Raw genomic sequence first — 22,679 nt, 5'->3', positions numbered from 1 at the left:
AATGGTATTAATTACAGAGGAGAGCGAGTGAGGCCGTTGAAGGCTTGAAGCGACAAACTTCCGACATTCCCTAACAACAAACACAGGAACGAAAAAGTGTAAGAGAAGAGATAAAAATACTATATCAAATGACGAAAAGAAAAAAGTGATGGAGGGAACGGATCTTACGAAACTTCCGACAGTGGCAGTAATCTTCGATGACCACTAGCAGCAACAAATGAATCGGCAACACCTGTTTGGCACACTCAACACAAGAAAGGAGAGAGAGATAATTTGAAATTGGGAAGAGGAATATGAGAATGGCAATAGATCTAATAACAGAAGATGAGTGGACAAATGAAACTTGCATAAAATTCGGAGAAGAAATCGGAGTATGAAAAAGAAGAAGAAGAATGAAGAATTCTCTAGAAAAAGTTGATCTAGAAAAAAATGAAAAGGAATTGAGTCTGATTTAAAAAAGGGACAATCCAAATGCCTTAAAAGATCGGTCAAAATTAAATTACTTTTCAAATACTATTCATGAAAGATCTAATGATTCATATCAGTCAATGAAACAAAGCTAATAGTCCTAATTCAATCGCTATTCATAAACACAAATAAAATTAGGCCAAATTCGATAGGTAAATTTATTTTTCACAAAATTTTTACATTTTGTTGGGAATTCGTTCGATTGTAAATTTTCCTTTTCAATTTTTTGAAAATTTTCACAAAATTTTGTGAAAAATGAGAGTCTAAGAAAACTCCAACAGGCTGAGCTACAGTGCATGCGGCGAATTATAATTTTACCCTCTTGTATATATAACCAAAATATATATAACCAAAGTTAATGAACAATAAATCGTTTCTTTCTATTTTATTAGTTCATCCTCTCACTAAAATCTCGACCACAACCTCCACACCTCTTCTCAGCTCCGAGTTTGGGTCTAAATTCAAGTCTTGATCTAATTAAGCTTCCTTCTTTGCTTAGTCGTTTACTGCTATTAACGATCTGGATTTCATATGCTCAGCTTAAGTCAAAGTATAATCAATCAATTATGTGGGTTTGATGAGGAGATTCGGTGTGAAGCGGTCGATTTGAGGTGGTTGTCGACGGTGCTATAGTGGCGGCGCGTACCGAGGTAGGCAGCGGAGGGGCAGTGGTCGATTTGAGATGGAGGAAGTGTGTTAAAGCGTGGGTCGAGTTTTTGAGAGAAACTAAGAAGAGATGTGAACATATTTTTGGATTAAGCTCTGTACAACTACAAATTTCAACTCATGAGTTCAATTTTACACATTTGAGTCTGAATCTAAAGTGAATATTTTATAGGTCTATCGATTCTTTAGAATTAACTTGATCTTTTTGATTTATATATTCAAGGGATGATATCGATTACTCATTGATTTGTACTTAGGCTCTGTTTGTTTGAACTTAATGGATCTTAATACACCTCTTAATCTTAATGATTCAGATTTTGGCCCATTAAGAGTGTTTGTTTTTTAAATAAAAAATCTACTTATTATCTCTTAAAAGATCTTATCTATTAAGTGACACTTTCCCAATTTAATAGAATTCAGATATTAATTAAACACTATAATTAATTAATTAAAATATTTTTTAGTTTTTTCCTGCTGTAGCACGTCTTCACAAATTTGGGAATTAATTAGTTAACATACTTTTTATTTTCTTCATGCTGTTACAGCACACATCTTCACAAACTTTTTTTTTTTGTTTTTAAGCAGCCTTCTTCCTAATCTAGGTTGATTCAAGATCCAAGACTCTACAAAACTTACTTTCAATCTCTCGACAATTTTCATTCTCGGTAAGATTTTAAAATTCTTATTTGTATATTAATTATAAGTTTTTCTTTTTTTGAACGTGTAATTATTGTATGATGATTGGTTTACGAATCAAAAAGCAAAGATGAATATTGAATCAAAAGTGAAAGTCAGGTCAAAAGTAAAAGCCATGTTTTGTTCGTATATGAATATTTTTGTCAATTATCAAATACTGGAATATATAAATTTGATATTTAATCTTGAATATGAAAGGAAATTCAGGATTTTTTAATCCAAAAATCGTCTTTTGAATAATTCTTCGATGAGATTATTCGTATTTTATATTGTTGGTATTTGGTATATATATACACACATATTTCAGAGATGGAACAATCTACTGAAACTCAAAGGATAAGCTGGAAGAAAATGGAGGTAGTAAAAATTTTCTTAGAAATATGTATTGAAGAAGTAGCTTTGAATGGAAGACTTGGAAGTAGTTTGAAATCAGACTCAGGGAATAAAGTCAAAAAAATTCTTGAAACTACTCATGCTTTTGTGGTCAATCAAAAACAAATGAAAAATCATTATGATTACCTGAAGGAGAAATATACACTATGTTTGCCTTTAACTAAAAAAACAGGAAACATTTATGATCCTGTAACTCACGCCATTAATATGACAAGTGCTGAATGGGACGACTACATACAGGTTGGTTATACGTCAAATTTCTTAATTTACTTCGTAATATTAATTATTATAGTTCTATATTAATATCTTTTATGTTTTGCTTTATTGATATAGGGTCATCCGAAAGCAAAAATACTCAAAAGTTCACCTTTGCTTTTTTCGGATCTTTGTAAGGCACTTTTTGAGGGCACTACTGCATCTAGATTATTTGGTTGGAGTCCTAGTAGTAATATTCCTAGACCAGATGCCTCATCTTCATCTCCTCTCATAGATGTAGATGCTACGGAAGAAGAATGTAATCAAACTAGCCAAAATGATGAAGATGTTAACAATTCTCCATCACAACCTACCATGCCTGGAGGATCAAAATTAGGAAAAAAAAGAAAATTGGCATCTCAATCAGAAATAGATGACAAGATGTGCACTGCATTAGAGTTAATAATTAAAAAAAACATTGCTCTTGATGTTGAGGAATGTATGGAGAAATTGGATGGACTCGGATGGGAAGAGCCTTTATATAGTGCAACAATTGGTAATTTGTGAAGGTGATAGCTACAGGAAAGCATGGATGAAAATGCAGGAAGTTAATGCAATGGAGAATTGGGTTAAGGTTGTGGGGAAAAAAATAGGATTTATTTGATTCACCCAATTAGTTTATAAAATTTTATTAATATATTTTGTTGTCATTCTCATTGTACATTATATTGGGATATTTTCATGTTTGGATATTTTAATTTTATATCATCGATTTTCATGTTGAGACTTTTCTATATTTTTCAGCAGATTTAACATGGACATTGAAGACCAACTTATACTCTTAATAATCATTCATTGGTACGTTGATCGATTTCGATCCAATCAAATGCCAAGAACTAAAGACAATACATCATCTCTATCTGGTGTAAAATACACTTTGGAATTATTGCGTGGCTCAAATACACAATGCATAGAGTTGATGCGGATGTCTCGTGATGCATTTGTTCGTTTATGCGATCATTTTAAACAGAAGCAATGGATCAAAGATAGTAAACACATAAGCGTTGAAGAAAAGCTAGCAACATTCTTGACCATCATAGCACATAATGAACGTTTTGTTGTTGTCAAGAGAAGATTTCAACACTCTTCACATACTATTCACAAGTATTTTCATGAAGTTCTTGAAACAATAATGGAGTTTATAAAAGAGATGATAATGCCTACAACATTTGATCCTAATTTCGATATTCCTGGTAGTCATAAAAGTATACGTAAAATATTTAAAGTAATATATATATTTAATGTAATTATAAGCTACCAAAATATTATAATTAAAGTTTTAAGTTTTTTTGTTTCTTTATTTTTGTAGGAGCGGTTGGAGCTTTTGATGGGACACTAGTACATGCTATTATCCCACTTGATCAACAAATTGCTTATAGAGGAAGAGGAAAGGGAAAATGTTATCAAAATGTTTTGGCAATATGTGACTTCAACATGATTTTCACATATGTATATGCAGGAGTGGCCCATGATTCACGAGTTCTAGGAGATATATTATCTAATCCAGATAATTGTTTTTCATTCCCTCCTCCAAGTATGTAATTGAAACTCATTGAAATTAGGTTTTAGCTTTATGTTTTGACTAATTATTTTGTTTTCTTTTTTTGTAATTTCAGATAAATATTATCTATGTGATGCTGCATATCCAAGTACTCGAGGATTTCTAACGCCATATCGTAATGTTCGATATTGGTTAGGAGATTATCGTCGTAGGCGTGCTACAACTAAAGAAGAAAAGTTTAATCATGCCCATGCACGAATCAGAAATGTTATTGAACGAGCTTTTGGAGTTTTAAAAGCAAGATTCCCAATATTGGACAAAATGGCTCCGTATGATTTTAATGTTCAAAGAGATGTTGTTATTGCTTGTTTTGCAGTTCATAATTTCATTAGGAAGGAGCGTATTAACGATGATCTGTTCAATCATTTTGACACTGCTCAAATAATATTCGACGAAGAACAACAAGAAGAAAATCCGGAAGAAGCATATAGAACTAATTGGACAACTGAAGATGTCTAGTTTATGGAAAATTTGAAGACGATATTGCGCTTCAACTTATGCAGAGAAGAAGCAATAATTGAAAATTTAATATTTTAACTATTTATATATAATATTACTAGGAGTGTTTTTAATTCTTCTAAAAATAACTTGCATTACATGTTGATCATTTCAATAATTGAATTTTACTATTAATTTTTTTGGTGTTATTATTTAATATAATTATTTTTTAAAGAAAAAAATATAATTAAGATACATTCAGATTTTTAAAAAAACAAACCGTCTTAATAAATTTTTATTCAAATTTAGATATTACATCTTAATATTTAGGTGTATATTTAAATTCAGGCATCTTAAAAAAAAAAACAAATGCACCCTTAGTCTATCTATTAGACGGAAATAGTATTTTATAAAAGAGAAAAGAAAAAAAGTAAATTAATAATGTCTCAAAATGAAATCTCGTACTGAGATGAGAGGAAGAAATCCAAAATTATGAAATGGAATTGATGACAATGAAGTCACGGGAAACACATGAGCGGTCACATGGCATTACACTCTTCCACTTTCACTACGCAAACAAACAATTTCTTTTAGTATTTGTGTTGTGCGCTTCTTTTTTATTTAACAATATAAATAAATAAGTTCCTAAGCATTTCAAAAACATAAACACACTGTATCGCTGAGGAAACGAAACAGAGCTGTAGAAGAAGAAGAAGCTGATCGGTCGGTTCTCTCTCTCGCTGATTTCACAAGCTATGATGAGAGGAGGAGGTGGAGGAGCTAAAGTAAACCATGAAGACGATGAATACGACGATGACGACTTCGCTTCCAAGAGAAACCCCTCTTCCGCCGCCAACAACACCTCCACTTCCATTCAAGGTGCAGATCTGCTTTGATTCATTTCATTCATTATTGTCATTCAATTGTTTACAAAACTCATTTGATTATCGAATTTCGGTAGCAGATGGGAAGAATATTGATAAAGCTTACGCAATTAGATCCAAACATTCGGTAACCGAGCAGCGAAGAAGAAGCAAAATCAATGAAAGGTATTTTCTTTTTCACAATTTCGGTTTGTTAAGTTATGCTATGTTATATCGAACACAGGGAACAACTAGTTTACCATCAAGCTTTTGGTTTTGGGTGTCGATGTAATTTCTTTTAGTTGATGTATTTGTACTAAAGAATTCTGTCTGTTTAGAACAACCATAGTCGACGCTGATAAGTGCGTTGCCATGTTTATAGTCTTACGCCTTGAATGATGGAATTCTTCTAGCACAACTTGAGGGCTTTGTTCTTTCGTTTTTTTCTTTCTCCCTGTATCTTTCTTATTTATTTAGATTCTGTTTTGAAGCATCCTTTTATGTTGATAACATTATATCACTGTCCCACTGAGAATGCTTATCATTCCCCACCCCCACCCACCCCCCCCCTTTCTAGATTTCAGGTATTAAGAGAAATAATCCCTCACAGCGAGCAAAAGAGAGATACAGCATCATTCCTGTTAGAGGTACTTGGTCTAGTTGAAATGAGCTATGGAACACTATTTGTTCTTTGTTTGCGGCGAAGTTTTGTCATATATTTACTGAGACACTATTCTCGAATTTTGATATGCAGGTCATTGAATATGTCCAGTATTTACAAGAGAAGGTACAGAAGTATGAAGGTTCCTTTCAGGGGTGGGGTTCTGAGCCAATGAAGTTGATGCCATGGGTAAGCTGTGATATCTACTACTTTTCTGTGATTGAACAAACACAAAATTTTATCTTCCTATGTTTCTCTATCTTTTGATCTAAAAAAGGTTTGGGCTTTCTAAAGCAAACATTGATCAGTAGGGTTGTGCTCTTGGGATTGTTTTCTCTTGTTGGAGGTTCTTTCTCCTGGTTTCGTGTATACAATATAGACTTCACTGAGTTATTATTTTAGTACTACCTCCGTCTCACAATACATGATATTTTACATTTTAGGTCCATCCAAATATACATGTATCTAGTGAAGATTATTGACTAGATACATGTGTATTTGGATGAACTTAAAAATGCAAAATGTCATGTATTGTGAGACGGAGGGAGTAATTTATTGTCGTAAAGGACCTGGCTGCTTATGTCTCTGTGTTCCTGTTCATTTTCTTGCCATTTTTGAATAAAGAATTCAGGAGATCGGGAATGCATTTCAAAGATCTCTTTTGAGCAAAGTATTTAGGGGATTGGGAGTGCATTTTAAATGACGTCAATTCCTCGAAATATATTTTATTTGCTCTGAAGAGCACACAGATGATTAATTTGAATATTACCCTCTGCATAACTTCTTTCGTTTAATCAACATTCTTGTTTTGTTTGTGCTTCAAACAGAGAAATAGTCACTGGCGTGCCCAAAATCTTGTGGGTCCCCCACCACAGGCAATAAAAAATGGTTCTGGTCCAGGACCAACAACCTATCTTGCGAAACATGATGAAAATAACCTCAGTATAGCCCCAGCAATGCTTGCAAGTGCACAACAAGTCATAGAGTCAGACCCAAACCGAGATTCTTCCAGCAAAGCAATGGACCACCACCATCCTGAGTTTGCAAACAAAGGATTAGCTCTACCCATGCCTTCTATGCAACAAGCAAACATATATGCTCCCACCCAATTTGATGGTGGAATTGTGCATCCTCAGCAAAGACCAGTAATTTCCGATGGCCAGTCAGCCGAGTGTCAAGTTAGCGGGGAATCGTTGAATCAACACGAGGAGCTCGAAATTCAAGGAGGGACCATCAGCATCTCTAGTGTTTACTCCCAAGGGTGGGTACTTATAATTTTTCTTGCAATGTTTTCAATTTGCATGCCTAGTAATTTCTCAACAGTTATCGGTAAACCTAAACCTGGTTCAATGCAGGTTATTAAACAATCTGACACAAGCCTTGGAGACTGCTGGTGTTGACCTATCACATGCCAATGTTTCAGTGCAGATTGATCTTGGTAAACGTGCAAATAGAGGGCTGGCCTCTGGAGCATCCGCTACTAAGGTGCATATATATCCAGAAATTGAATTGTTGTTCTTCTTTGAGCTTGCTTAGGATTTGGGTTAACAGATTTCAAAAGCAACCATATTAAACTACTACTAATATTTTACTGTATATTCCAGGACGCAGAGAATCCTCACCTTAGTAATCAAACGATGACTCATCTTAGAGCAATGAGCAGTGGAGAGGGCTCTGATCAAGCACATAAACGACTAAAGACGTAAATTAGATTGGTGATTGTTTGCACAAGAAGGGAATAGTCTTAATTTATTGAAGAACGATGATGATCTGTAGATGCTGACGTATAATGATGTAATTATCTTGATCTTGATGATATTTTTGACGACAAGGAGAGGTTTGTGTTGATTCTTGCCCTGTCTTGAGTTTCGAGTACTGAATAGTCATGTCACGTCTTCAAAGATCTATGGCTGAATTGATTATGGTGCTCATTAGTCATTGGTAATACTGATTATCTTCCAAATTTAAGTGCCAAGTATAATATATACATGTAAAGAAGAGATATTTACTTCAATTTTTTTTATTTTATTTTATGTTCTGTGTACTCGTAAATTTCATTGCTTCAATTTATTTCGTCCCTTTTAAGGGTTCCTCTTTAGTCTTTATCTCTTAGATTTGATGGCAAAAACATGACCTTTTATTGTGATTATTTGAGAATCAACGTATGATATCATAAAAGGTCAGAAGCAACAGGCTGTATTGGGGAGTCTGGGTTCATTGATAAATGACCAAGGGCCGGCCAGGAGCGTACCCTCACCGAACAATGTGTCGTGTCATAAAATCTCTCTGAACTTGCGCCAAGTTGTAGAAGAAGCAGTTACGACTTACGAGCACCTTTAAAAAGGATAACAAGTAAAACTTGGAATTCGTTATTTCGATGCACAAGTATTTAAAGAGCCAGCCAGCCACATCAATAAATAAGATTACATTTAGCAAGTCGTACCAAAATGAGATAAAGTCGCATAAATTGACAGCACTTACATTTCGTGGATCAGTTTTTGGAGGATATAGTGTGCTTCTTGTACTTCTAAAAAAAAAGTGTGCGTCTTGTGGACCTGGTTTAATGGGCTTATGATTTCTTAGTTGGCCCATTATGCTCCTGTAAAATACATCGTAGTAGATTTCGTGGACTTGCTTGCTGTAGAAAATTTATTACGAAGATCATTGCTATGCTATTCCTCTCGAGGAAAATCATTTGTTCCCAATCCCACCTCCTACACCTATTGAACAACAACAACAACATTAGAAGATCATTGGCGTCCTCTTCTCTAGTAGCATACTACAGCAGTAGAATCAACAACAATAATTCACACTCAGAAAATCAACATGGTCAAGCTTATCGTGTCGACAACCATTGATCCTGCTTCCATCAATCCAGCTACTGCCTTGTTAGCCATGCCTGGATGGAACCCAGCTCCCTCCTCACTCCAGGTTTGCATTTCAACGATCGATTCTCTCTCTTTGATCTGTTCTGTTGGGTTTTAGTAATATTTTAGTAATTAAATGTTAGGATGACATGAAGAGCTACGCCAATGGAGAAGTGAGATTGTTGCAACATAACAATAGAATTATTGTTGAGGATAATTTGGACCTCCGTTGGGAACAAGCTACTGGTGAAACTGTTGATGAGATCATATTCTTAAGCAAGCATACTGCTGTTTCGAATAAGCCTGCGCTTACCATTCATCCTATTGGTAATTATGAAATAAATCTATTCTGTGATGGTTTCTGATCAAATGACGATATTATTTACTTGATTGTAGGAGTTCCCCATTTGTGTGACGGAGATGCCCTGCCTCAAGGAGGGAAAGCTGGATGGGCAGCGCTTCCTAATCCCAGAATGGGTTCTTGGTTGAGGCTATTGAAGAAAATTGCAGCTTCTCATAGTTTACTTCCTGAATTTGAGGTATATTCTCCTTTTTTTCTTTTGTTATTGCAATATGGAGAGTAGCATTTCACATTTGCTTCACGTTTTTGTTTTTGTTGTTCCTGAATTTGAAGAAAATGAGTAGACTTGTTTTCTGGGGTATAAACAGATTGATGGAGCTGTATTAATTGGTTTCTTACATTGGATTTTTAATTAATTCTGAACATAGATTACAATGGAGGCAACTCATCATGGACCAGTCACAGATAAGCCAACTATGTTTCTAGAAATTGGTATGGCTCTTTAAATCATTATCTAGATTCTGCACTTCTTCTCAACTAGCTATTATCCTTGCTATGAAATTATATTGGGCTATTATGCACAAGTAAAGCATTGAAATTCTTCTGGCTAATCTCCTAGCACCATTATCTTACACTTCATTGATTCTAATTGATACAGGTAGTACAGAAGAATACTGGAAGCGGCAAGATGCTGCTCAAGTCATAGCCCAAGTGTGTAGATATCCATGATCTTTAATCTTTATATATTATTACTGTTTATGTGTCTTTGTTTTAGTCATCCTTGAACTCTGTGAATGCAAGACGTTTTCGTAGATAGTATCATTAGTGATTAGAGAATACGTTTTCAATCGAAAGAAAAATATAGACAGTGAGCGCAAATCACTATGTTTATATGAGTGCACCTTACTGTTTTTATTTTGTTTATTTTGGTTATCCTCGAGTTCTGTATCCATTGTAAGGTGCATTTGTGGATGGTGTTATCAAATGAATTGGTTTCAACCAAGATCAACGACACAATGCCGGGCTACTTATGTGATACCTGAATGTATGTATTTGTTTTTAAAGTATGTATTACTTATTCACATAATTAATGGGAAATGAGATCTTTCATCAGATACTATACCTGCTTCAAAATGTCTCCTAAATGGCGTCCGCATTGACTTTGTTCCTTATAATCATAATTTGCAGAGTATTAAGGGAATTCATTTGACAGATTTTGTTTGTCTTTCCATGCAGTTAATCTGGGAAGGTCTTGGCCTTGGTGGAGGAGCTGCTGTGGGAAATTGGAACTGGTAAGGACGCTATAGTCTTTGATTACAACCAGAACGTATTGATCTTCTAGCAACTTTGATAGGCTGGGAGTTTTTGTTAGTGGAGGATTAACTATGTTTAACAATCTTGAGAAGCATATTAGCAACTTAAATGGTACTAAGGGACTGATACATTGGTTTACATTTATTTAGTTCTCTTCTAGTCATTAGGAAAATGAAAAGGTTGAAAATGTGTAACATATATGGGTTTTGTTTTGTTTGGATATGTTCTCATCTTAAATAATCCATACTTGGTAAATTTCATGTGAACCTTCATTGCTTTTAAAAAGACATATGCTTTCGTAGTATATTGGCTCTTCTTCTTGATGATGCGTCTAACCTCATTTTTCTGTCTATCTGAAAATAGTGAGAGCAACAAGAACAAAGTCCTTATTGGGATAGGGGGTGGTCATTATGCCCCTCGTCATATGGACATAGTTCTGTGAGTCTCAGCTCATCTGCTTCCTTTTATTCCTGTGAAATCTCTTAGATGCAAGTTTTATGAACTTTTCTGTACAAAGTCATTTGAGTTTTGAAATGAGTCTATAATATTTTCTAATTTCTACTGCTCCTGCTTTACATAAGACTTGTTATCATCTTTTCATATCTTTTTCTAGACGTTTGCATTATTTATACGGCTACTTACAATTTCATGTCATTATTACAATTCACTGCAACCTTTTAACCTGTATGGAATTTATTTGTTTGCCATGTTATGAACAAGTTCAATGTTATAAAATTTCAGGAAGGATAATGTTTGGGTGGGCCACCTACTTTCTTCATATTCCTTGCCTATGGAAGATCCAAGCCAATCAAAGACTGATTCAAGTGCAAGTGGTATTGGAGGAACTTGGAAGCAGGCAATTATGGCTGCGTATGAGGCGACAAGATCAGCTTTTCCTGGTGGAGAAATTTTGGCCCATCTCGATCACAAGTAAGTTTTCTGAATCAAGTTTTCAATTCTCTACTTTTGAGTTTGGTCCTTGTTAGATTAAGTTGACTTCTCCTCACTCCTGAGTAAAATGTTCATGGATGTTCTGACATTTTGAGCTACACTTGACTTGAAGAAATTTGACTGAACTCAACTTGCATTTAATAATTTATTTTCTTTTAGGACGAAAATAATGCTGTGTTTTTATTTTCTTGTCTATTGTTTGTTTTCCATCCTTGAGCATAAAATAAGGTATATGTAAAAGAAAAAACTGAATTTTCCAGAAAAATACACAATCCAATCAATCCAGCTGCATGTTTTCTCATGGATGGTCCTAGTCCAACTAACAACTGAACATATGGCTATAAAATGATGTGAAAAAATTGCTCAACTACTTGTTATGAGGTCGTGTTTTCTGAAATGCAGTTGCATCTCATTCGACGTATGAATTTTCTTTTATAATTAATTAATGTGTGCAGATTAGTATGTGGATTTAAATTGATGTGTATGAGTGACTGTGCAGGAGTTTCAAGGGTTGGCAAAGAAATGCAGTAACAGAATTTCTTGGACAGCATAACATCAAGATTGGGAAGTCTATTGACTTCTGTTAATTTTAGTTTGATCACTCTCGTGATATTAATTTTAGTGGTAAGGTGGAGTTAATGATTAGATTTGATCTTTTTCTAAAATACAGTATTCTGGAAAGAAAGAAAATGAAATTGCTTGCTTTACAAGAAAGTGATTAGCAAAAGCTAGATAGAGGTAAATAAGAGAGATAGCATATTTCAGTTGTTATGTCATTGAGATCGAGAAACACAAGTCTGTAGTGGAAATGACGATGGATTCTGTTATGTTACTTACGTTGGCATATTTGTAATTTACAGAAAATATAATAATACTCCTAATTTGAAGTCAAGAGGAGATTACAACTACGTCGTTTTGCTTCTTTTCTTTCAATATGGTGTAGATCGAAGCTTGTACATATGTGATGTGAGACTTCAGTTAATGACAGTATACGTCCTACGTGTTAGAATGTAAACCAAAATTCTCATAAGTGAAGAATTGCATTTGCATTCTCCTTTGGTACATTCCCTTTTACTAAACTCCAAACTCTATAAAGTGATTAATCCACAAAATCAGAAGCAGTGAATCAAAATTATGAACCCAACTATTATTATATTGGTTTGACTTTGAAGAAAGTAATAACTTAAACGTACATCTCAAGTTGTCGTATATTATACTACAATTGTATATTAAACTATATTAATCCATTGTAATATTATACTACCCCACCCGCCCCTCAAAATTATATATGTCACATTTTTATGTAAATAATGCTAAATATTTTGAGATGAAATGCTTCTCATGATTGATGGTGCTGAAATTCAAAAGAAACTAGCCTAGGCGTTAATAAATCCTTTGAACCAACTAAAGTTTTGACATAAAGAGTTGACCTCAACGGGTGAATTTCCACACTTTAGAGTTAGAGAAAAGGATGGGAAGACATGTAGTTTATATATATAGGATCATGAATCAATCAAGTGTTTGACATATTTCTTGGATGCAACTTTTTTTTTTGGCATAGCTGACTTGCCATTAATTTTCTTAATCTTCTCCCAAAACAAACTATAATTAATTACTAGAGTATAAACAATGGAGTGTATAAAAGAAGAGAAATCATACAGTATAATAATGATGAAAAGTCATATTTCTCAGGTCAGATGCGTAGTTATATTCTAGTAGATCATTTTTCTTTTCTTAATTTTATTAATTTTAATATGTATGTATGTAGGTGAAGGTGACCACAAACAGTCCTTCCTTATTGCTGGCCGACCAAGTCCCCTTCAAATGAATATGAATGTATGATGGCCAAACAATATTTCCTGAACTCTTCTCATGTCTGTCAATGGGACTTTTAATTATATCATTATTAAGAATTTACTAAGATCACATATCAATCTCTACATATACTGATATACATATATAACGTCTTTTGAAGCTAAAGTTCGTTAAAGACAATTTAAAAAATTATGAAATAATATTTCATTAGAGTCATCGCCTGTCTGGACCTCCAATAGTCACTAGTCAGTCAATTAAGCGTTTTTTTTTTTTTTTATATATTAATTAAGCGTTTGTTTAAAGTTGAAGGAAAGTAATCACAACTTCACAAGGGATTAAAGCTCCTGAAAATTTTAATCAAATTTCCATATTTTATTTTAAAAATAATGAAAAAACTTAATTCCTTTTAGGGGTGTAATGGGCCCAAACCAAATATGGGAGTGGAAGGCTGGAAGACAGCACGGCTGCAATTAATGTAAACGAAACTAAACTACTGGCTAGTAATAACAAGAGAAAATGAATACCACCTCAGTGATTGTACGAGTAGTACTTCATTTGAAATTCAATTTTATAAGCAACAAACAAAGTGAAGCATACTTTATTTGTTTTCTTTTCTTTTTCCACATTATTAAATTAATATATATATATAAAGAAAGATTCTTGTTTTGTTTTTCTTTAATTAATAAAGTGACTACTTTTCTTTCTCAAATTTTGAACTAAATTTACGAGTAAAATTTCAGAAAATAGAAGACGAGCATCGTAGTGATAGTTATACTTTTGGTAAAAATAACAAAATCGAACCGTAGTAACGAGCACGACCATCAGTTCTTAAAATTTTTTCTTAATAATTACTTGAACCGGTTAAAAGTACATAAAAAGATCCAACCCAATCGTACGAAAAACTGACAAGAAATCAATTCATGGCTAAAATACAATCTTGAACCGAAATCGACCCTTGAACAAACTCTATCATACTGTCCAAGTAAGAAGAATAGCAAAAGGTGTAAAGAGGAAGGTGGAACATCATAAGCATGATGAATGAGTGATGTTATTGTCGTTGTTAATGTTAGTTATAGTTGGCAATTGTGTGTAGTCACTACGTACTCATCTCTATTTCAGTTTTTCTATTATTCTATCTAATACTATCACCGTCTCAAAATAAATACAAACTTTTATATATAATTTGTATCGAAAAATTTGTGGTAATATTTACATCATTTACTAACAAACAAATGTCGAAATGCCATATAAACAACGTTTCCCTCTTTTTTCATTTCAATACTACATCTCTGTCAGTGTGAGCCAGCCTCCCCTCCCTCCTCATAAATTTAATTTAATTACTGTTAAAAAACAGATCTTGATGATTTTTTTTATTAAAAAAAAAAGTAGAATAGAATAGAATTCTACTTACTGTATTAAGAAGGAAGGAAAGGAGATCTCAACAGGTTAGTTATCCCATAAGCACGACTCTCTAGGCCAGCCAACCTGTTTTTATTTATTTCTATTCATTCACTATCTAATTTCTATATATATATATATCCAAGCTTTGACTTTCTTTTTCTTCCATTTCTCTATGTATTAGTACTTCTAACTGTTTTGTTTTGCTGGAAAAAATTGTTGATCCTGGAAACTGGTAAAATTTCTCTTAGTTGGCGAGTGGGGGTGGTGTCATTTAATGCTATAAATAAATTAAATTAAAATTGAGAGCCGTTTCTCTTTCTCTGCCAATGTCATTTAATGTTGAAAGAGAGAGCTAGATATCATATTCATATGCATAATAATTTTACTTTACTTATTAGGTAGAATTTCACACTTTAAAGCTCTCTCTCTCTCTATCTATCTATCTACTGGTATTTTTCTCTCTCTGCAAAACCTTACTCATCTCAACAATTTCTGCTCTCCTTTAATTAATGGGACTGGACTAGATAGAAGAGTCAATATTTATTTATCACTTGTGTACAAGGTTGTCTCTATTATTCCTGTTCTTCAATTCGTCTGGTTTTCCCCTTCAAAAAAATCTCATCTGTTTTTGTTCTTGTGTAGGGATTAATTGGTGGAAGATAACAGGTGGGGTAAGTCTCTTTTGGGGGAGACGAATTATCTTGAGGTAAGTTTTTGACGGTTTATGTAAAAAGGTTAAATTTTTAGGGTTTATGCTTTTGTTTGGATCTGATTCAGATCTCTTCTGTTTTGTTGTTACTGGTTTTTCTCGCCAGATTCTAGTCAGCAGCTAATTAAAATAAAATTAAAAAAATTTCCCTGGTATTTTCTAGTTTCTAGATTTCAAAGTATTCTTTGTTCTTAACCCAACAGTTAGATCTGCTCTGGGTGGTAGAAGACAAATTAAAAAGAAAAAAAATAGGGGCATTCTTCATGCTAAATAAAAATAGGGTCATTAAGGTTAAAACTAAGATTAATTTTGTTGTGAGTTTAGTAGCTTTTGAAAATTTGGGTTAAAGTTTTCAACTTCTCTTTTGTCTGTTTGTATGTCCAGGACAGGCTTTAAGATTCCATATACTAAGCTGAAAAGCTTTAAAGTGCTAAGACCGATCTGTAATTCCCAATTATTAATAAATCTTTTTACTACTATTATATATATACTGTTCTGTTTTCTTTTCTTTTCCTCTCTTGGTTTGGATGAAACACAGCTTTTTACAGAAATTGTTTATGCATTAAGGCTGCAACAGTTGATATTTGCTACTTGACTTTTCTGTAATATACTCTTTTAATTTTCATAAAGTAGAAAAAAAACCACTCATTGGTATATGTATGATTACTTCCTTTTAGTGCATTGTTTATGTAGAGAGCTGTTCTTTTTTTGTTTATTATCTTAAAAATGAACCGAGTGGACAGCCATATTATTCTCAAAGTCTTCTTTCCTTATGGAATGATTGAGCATGGCCTTCATTGGACTGACCTGGTCTTGGAATATGCTCTATACAGATATTATATAGTTCGAACTTGTTTAATCAAATTACTGCTTTAGAAATCGAAAATCACTTGACAATGCATATCAGCTGTTATCATCTTTTTTGCTTGCTGCTTTGGCCTTTTTGGTGAATTTTTTTCCATTATCTTTAATTCAAGAAGTGACCATCGATCATGTAATTTTGATTCAAAAGATGTATTGTGATTCTCAGAAAATGCAAGTCTCAGTGTCTTTTTTTTTCTTACAGAGATTGAGGAACCTGATATTATAAACCTTTGAATGAGTTGAATTGACATAATGCTGGAATCGGCTGAACTAAAAGAAGAGAATGGGACCATGATTGAAAATCAGAAAAGGAATTGGAAGAGCAACAGAGGTATTGTTGATCAACTGTCATATGAAAGCAATGATGTCGACTATTCTAGAAATCCATTCGAGGAGGACTCGGTCTTCTATTTAGACAAAAGTGTTACGGACTGTGAGCTACCCGAGATTATCGTTTGTTACAAAGAAAGTAGCTATCATGTCGTGAAGGATATCTGCATTGATGAAGGAGGAGTACCTTCCAACAAGGAGAAGTTCTTCTTTGAGAGTAGTGAAGATGAGAAAAGCGTCAGCACTATTCCGCCTCCTGAAGAGGACGATGAATTAATTGGAGGAAAACAAAAAAATGACTTGATGAATTTGTCAGTAGAAACCGAAAATCCTGGCAGCAAAAAGATGGAGAATCAATGTGATGATATGGTTGATGACGAAAATGTTGGAGATGGTGTTTTAAAAGAAAAGATTTCACTTGGAGATATGTTTGCATTGGAAAAGCTTGAGCCTGAGAACTGTAACTCCATGTTTTCCAATATTGACAGCTGGCCTGTAGAACAGCCATCTGTTCAGGTAATGCTGCTTTTTTCTATTTTCCTTTCCTTTTTCTGTTAATGTTGAAGAAAGTTGGTTTCACAATGCGACACTGTATCGGAAAATGATGGTAGGTTGCTTATACTAAGATTGGATTATTTCGAATGCAGAAAACAAGTTGTAAGGAAGAAATGAACAGCCATGATGCTAAACCATGTGAGGAAACTATTTTGGCTTCTGTTTCTGAGTCTGCTTCTGGTGAGTTGACAGACAGCAGCAGCACTAAGCCTACGAAAGAAGAAGAAGAAAAAGAAGAAGAAGAAGCATTGAATGACAGTGAAGAAGAATCATCGGCCGTCCCAGGTAATGAATCCGAGAACGAAAGCGATGCTGTGGCAATCTCGGAAACGTTGGTGAGTGAATCTGGAGAAAGCAGTCCGGAAAATAATCATAATAATGATAGCAAGGTGGTGGAGACACAGAGCATTAATACTTCGGATGTCGAGTCTTCTTTTGCAACTGATCATCGGAGTAGCCCCGATGAGGTTCCAGTGTTGGCTCAAAGTAGTAGTAATCAGCTATTATTATTATCAGAAGAACATAGTCACAATGGGGAGTCGAGTTTCTCAATGGCTGGCCCAGGACTGATAAGTTATTCAGGGGCAATAGCGTATTCCGGAAGCATTTCTCATAGATCAGATAGTAGCACAACCAGCACACGTTCCTTTGCCTTCCCAGTGTGCGACATTCTTTCATTTGATACACTTTTTAATTTCTTCATCGACTTTTTCATGAACTAAATTTTCTTATTTTATTCTTTAAAGTAACTTTAGTCGATTATATATGCAGATTACAGTCTGAATGGAATCGTAGTCCGGAAAGGATGGCAAAGGCTGATCGGAGGCTTTACCGTAAAACATTGGGGATGGAGGAGGGTAGTTATTCCCTGTTGTAGATTCTGAGTGATCTCCTCTTCTCTTCTTGTACTAGTCTTAGGTCCAATTTCACACAGCGTTATAACAATTGATAATTTAGGTTTATTTTAGTCATATATCATACCGGTAAATACATATTTTTTTCATGTCTTTCTTGGCTTGGGGTGTAATGTGCAGCTTATTTATTTATTTGCTGTGTCCAAAAAATCTTCGTTGCTATAAAATCATAAGTATAATTTTTTTTTTTCTTTTATTTAATATTTTTTTTTTTATCAATTTTGTCCCGAGCTGGTGTTAGTATTAGTAGGATACGTGCTTGCACGTCGAAATAAAAAAAGAAAATTGGCTGGATCTCTATTCTCTAATGTGCTGGAAAATGGTCAAATGATGTGGTTTCTGATGAACATATATCTTTTTTTTTTTTTGAAAGGAGGCATTGCCTGAATATTACTGATGAGCGTCCTTTAAGGACCAGAGTGGCTACATGAGTAAGCAAGGAATTACAAAGAAAAACAAACATTAGGGAGGAATGATCGAGTCTTAGTGTGGCTAAAGAACGAGCCATTTTACTGCCATCCTTTGCTAAAACTTTCATGTCTTCTATCATCAGCCCACGGCTAGCCGAGCTTCGTCTCATGGATTGCAGGTGGTGCACAAGAATCTGGCAATCACCTTCTATAATCACTTTCGGAACCTGCATTATAGTCTCTGCCTAGAGAGCATCCTCCACCGATCAGAAACACAAGCTGTCTCCAAAAAAGGAAGCATCAAAGTTTACTTTCAATACACCCATATAAGGAGGCTGCCAGCCATTTAACATCTATCCCCTGCACTTGGACTGTCCTATCAGAAACACAAGCTGTCTCCAAAAAACTATGCTCCTGAAGTCAGTTGCGAACAGCAAAAACTGAAACCTTATGCCATAACCGAAAATTATCGACTGCTGGATGAATCTCCCCTGCGGCGAATGAAGAGAATAATAAACTTTTTGGGAAGTATCGCTCTTGATTTTGGGCAAACCAAACTCTCAGAATAGAATGTGGGTATTTGATTCAACCCACCAACGGTTGAGGCCCAAAATTTCAATTCACAAAAAATATCCTGTACATTAGTTGCTAAATTATCTCATCTTAAATATAATAAGAAAATAAAGTCGAATTATTTCTTTGAGCTCCATGGAAAGCCATTGTGTAATAGGATTTGTGTGTAGTTGATGGTAATTATTCAGTTTGACATATTTGAATTGTGGTGTATTTATTTGATTTCAGGCTCTAATTCCGACATTTCCCAAAATAAATTGGGTAAGTATACGGTTTAATTCTTTTTCTTATTATTTATATATTATAAATTTATAATCTAATATTACAATTATCAACTAGAGAACGAAACATAACATTTGTAATTACACCATATTAACCAAACAAAATAAAAGATGAAATTCGTACGTAGTTACATGCATGTTGCACGCTAGTAATTACATGGTCGTATAGTTACACCCTGACTTCCAAATAGATCCGAAAGTGTGTTCGGAAAGCCACCTCGGAATTGAAGAACTGTGTAATTGCGTGTAATTACATGGTAACAACACGGTTTGGCACGTTTGGACAATCATGTAATTACGCGAGACTATGTAATTGCGTGAAATTCGGAGAGTGTAATTACACAGTTTCAATTCCGGCCTCCCCATAAGAATTGGTGTAATTATACAACTTATTTTTTTATATATAATCTAATACTCCCTTCGTCCCAAAATAGATGCAAATTTTGCAATGCAAATTGCATGTTAAAATTTGCATCTATTTTAGGACGGAGATAGTATTATAAATACCAACTGTACAATCAAATATAACATTTGTAATTACTTTGTAATTATACCATATTAACCAAACATCATAAAAAAATTAACTCATACTATATATACAGACACGTAATTATATAATAGTTACACAACCGTCTAATTATACGGTGACTTCCAAACATACCATTTAAATTAATAATCAACTATTATGATTAAGGGTGAAATAATTGGTGCAAAAATTGCACCCTATACAAAAACCCTACCTAATTTAATAAAAACTAATTTTAATAATATAATATCTGTAAAATTTAGATACTCAATATAAAAATTCTTATTATCTATACCTTTCTCAACAAATCAATTAAATTTACATTACTTATATAAAAAAAATAAAGTTATTTTAATTTAATTTAATTTATTTTTTACTGTATAACAATAAAAATATAATAAGTAGGTTATCTTTCAAATAATTGCATTTTTAGTATTCAAAACAAACTTTTACTAATAATTTGGTATCTCAAATTTTTTTTCTATCAAGTTTTGGTCCGTTAGATTTCTAACAAAATCATACCTACCATAAAAAATCGTTGACGTGGTACCATTATTCCGTTAAGTATTGTCTAGTCAGCTCCACATATGCAACACGTACGTGTTGACTTAGCCTAAGTGACACGTCATCATCCTCAACCTTCATAAAAAAATTACCAGAATCCAACGACCACCACAGTCTGCCGTAGATGATCGTAGCATTTCGAAAAAATTTACATTCCCATACTTGTTTGGACGTGGTGAACGTCGTGACAGTGTCGAAATTTCCAAATTTAAACCCGTTTGGTGTAGATCTAAGTTTAAAGGTGCGGTGACCGAAACTTTAAGGTTATATCTGCACCAAACGGTTTAAATTTGAAAATTCCGACACCACCATGATGTTCTCCTTGTCACCGAAACTTTAAGGTTAGATCTGCAACAAACGGTTTAAATTTGGAAATTTCGACACCATCATGATGTTCACCTCGTCGAAACGAGTAGGGTAATATAAAAATTTAACGAAATAGGTACCCACTTGTTAGAAAAAAATTTCAAAATACCAAACTGTTAGCTAAAATCCGTTTCAAGTACCAAAAATGCAATTATCCGGATTACCTTCCATAATCTCTTATAATCAGGGTGGGTTCATCTCTAGTGAGTCTATTTTCGACAATATTATTGTCACTTTTGAGCTTGTGTGAAGGTGAAAAAGACTGGCAAGAAGGGAGACGTGGCTATTAAAGTATAAATTTTCAAGACATATGATAAGTTAGAATGGGTTTACATTAAAAAGTGTTTATTGGCTTTGGGCTTTGCTCCGGCTTTGGTTGGTCTCATTATGCGGTGTGTAACCTCGATATCTTACATGGTAATGGTGAATAGGGTCCTTTATATGCTATGAGTATTTTCAAACTGCCTAAAAGTTTTTATGAAATTCTAGAGACGTATTGTGCTAAGTTCTATTGGGGCTCTAAAAGAGGTCGAAGGAAACTTCATTAAGCATTTTGGGACAAATTGTGTGAGGCTAAGGAGGATGGAGGTATGAGTTTCTGTTCTTTGAAATCTTATAATCTCGCACTTCTTGTCAAACAGAATTGGAGAGTAATGTCTCAACCGTCTTCTCTAATAGTTGAGCCCTTCAAAATAAATATCATAAACGAGATATTTTTTTAGAAGCTCAAGTCAACAAATCTCCATCTGATATTCGAGGAGGCCTTTGTGAGGCACGCTCTATTTTACACGCAGGGGAATGGTGGCGCATTGGGAATGGACACCAGGTACGCATTATTGTATAGCATATTAGATTTATACCCCCTCTTTAAAGGTTTATATCTTCGGTAGTTAAGACTTAAGAGCTGCCACATGATATATTTTTCCATTATGCAAGGACAGACTCGCGCAAAAGCGCGATAAATTTTTTCATTTTTTGGTGAATTAATTCGTTGATTGCTTATTTGTAAAGAGACTAAATTTTTTTGTTTTGTTTTTTTTTTTGAAGCTTGTGTTTGTTCTCTTTGCCCTTTTGGTAGTAATATAGAATTGAATTGGTTTAGTTAGATTCAGTTAGTGTTAGCTTTTGTATTAAACTTAGTCTGTAAACCGATGTTGGGCCGAGTTCACTGTAAGGCCCAATGTTTGAGTTGAGTTGATGTTTATGACAATTTCAGGACCAAAGTGTAATATAATTGTATTTCTAGGGACCAATTTGTTTGCCTGTAGCGCTTTTATTTTACACCGTCTCAGGTCCAATTAATTAATTAACCACGTTCATTTCATTATTTAAGTTCATTACCTTCAATCTGTTGTGTTTTTGTTTAGTTGCCGTTGTTATGGTTGATGAAATGAACGTGGGCCGGGATGAAGGACCCACTTGGTTGGTGTTGGTTTTTTGACATTTCTCATACAGTTGTGAGGACCATGTCGTCTCATTAAACCTATTTTGGTCTCTCTTCAACTCGCCTCTCTCTCTCAGTCTGCTCTGAACTTCTCGATGTTTTTCGGAAACCGGCTAACGTAGATGTCAGCGCTGCTCACGGACGACGCTGTTTGTTAAAATTATGGTGCAATTCGATATCTTTCAAGGGAAAATACGATGGTCATATTGGATTTCTCAAATTCGACGTCGTTTAGGGTAGATCTGGATTTGAAGGTTGACATCTCTTTTTTAAAGTTACTTAATTTTTGATTTCTTATGAAATCTATTGTTCTATATTTTTTGATAATTAATTTGTGTGAAATTTTAAGTGGTTTTCATTCAATTCCGGATGACATAATTCAGGTATGGCGAGTCGGCTAAGTGTACGGTTGGTCGGCGGCAATGGATCGCCTCTGTGTATTGTCGAGCTCCGGCTGGCGCTGTCGTGGGATAATGTGTTGGATATCCTAAGT

The 22,679-nt window shown here is 34.2% G+C and overlaps 3 protein-coding genes across 3 annotated transcripts; all 3 read left to right on the top strand.

Annotated features, from left to right (window-relative positions):
- The first annotated feature begins 3,232 nt into the window (after positions 1 to 3,232).
- On the top strand, positions 3,233 to 4,498 carry LOC139881965 (uncharacterized). The gene is made up of 3 exons (XM_071866351.1): positions 3,233 to 3,683; positions 3,788 to 4,012; positions 4,095 to 4,498. Exons 1-3 carry the CDS (start codon positions 3,233 to 3,235, stop codon positions 4,496 to 4,498), a joined length of 1,080 nt encoding a protein of 359 aa, XP_071722452.1.
- A 737-nt stretch (positions 4,499 to 5,235) lies between these two features.
- On the top strand, positions 5,236 to 7,707 carry LOC139881964 (transcription factor BIM2-like). The gene is made up of 7 exons (XM_071866350.1): positions 5,236 to 5,356; positions 5,442 to 5,526; positions 5,918 to 5,987; positions 6,095 to 6,190; positions 6,829 to 7,262; positions 7,357 to 7,486; positions 7,606 to 7,707. The coding sequence occupies exons 1-7, from the start codon at positions 5,236 to 5,238 to the stop codon at positions 7,705 to 7,707; spliced, it is 1,038 nt and encodes a 345-aa protein (XP_071722451.1).
- A 1,108-nt stretch (positions 7,708 to 8,815) lies between these two features.
- Positions 8,816 to 12,021, top strand: LOC139881967 (D-aminoacyl-tRNA deacylase-like). Its single transcript, XM_071866352.1, has 9 exons — positions 8,816 to 8,932; positions 9,012 to 9,195; positions 9,265 to 9,407; positions 9,598 to 9,661; positions 9,828 to 9,880; positions 10,406 to 10,461; positions 10,847 to 10,921; positions 11,225 to 11,413; positions 11,934 to 12,021. The coding sequence occupies exons 1-9, from the start codon at positions 8,828 to 8,830 to the stop codon at positions 12,019 to 12,021; spliced, it is 957 nt and encodes a 318-aa protein (XP_071722453.1). The 5' UTR covers positions 8,816 to 8,827.
- Positions 12,022 to 22,679: the final 10,658 nt, after the last annotated feature.

Source organism: Rutidosis leptorrhynchoides, unplaced genomic scaffold (assembly GCF_046630445.1).
Source record: "Rutidosis leptorrhynchoides isolate AG116_Rl617_1_P2 unplaced genomic scaffold, CSIRO_AGI_Rlap_v1 contig213, whole genome shotgun sequence".
NCBI lineage: Eukaryota > Viridiplantae > Streptophyta > Magnoliopsida > Asterales > Asteraceae > Rutidosis > Rutidosis leptorrhynchoides.
The sequence above is the reverse complement of the archived record's forward strand: the minus strand, read 5'-3'. Positions and strand labels throughout refer to the sequence as shown.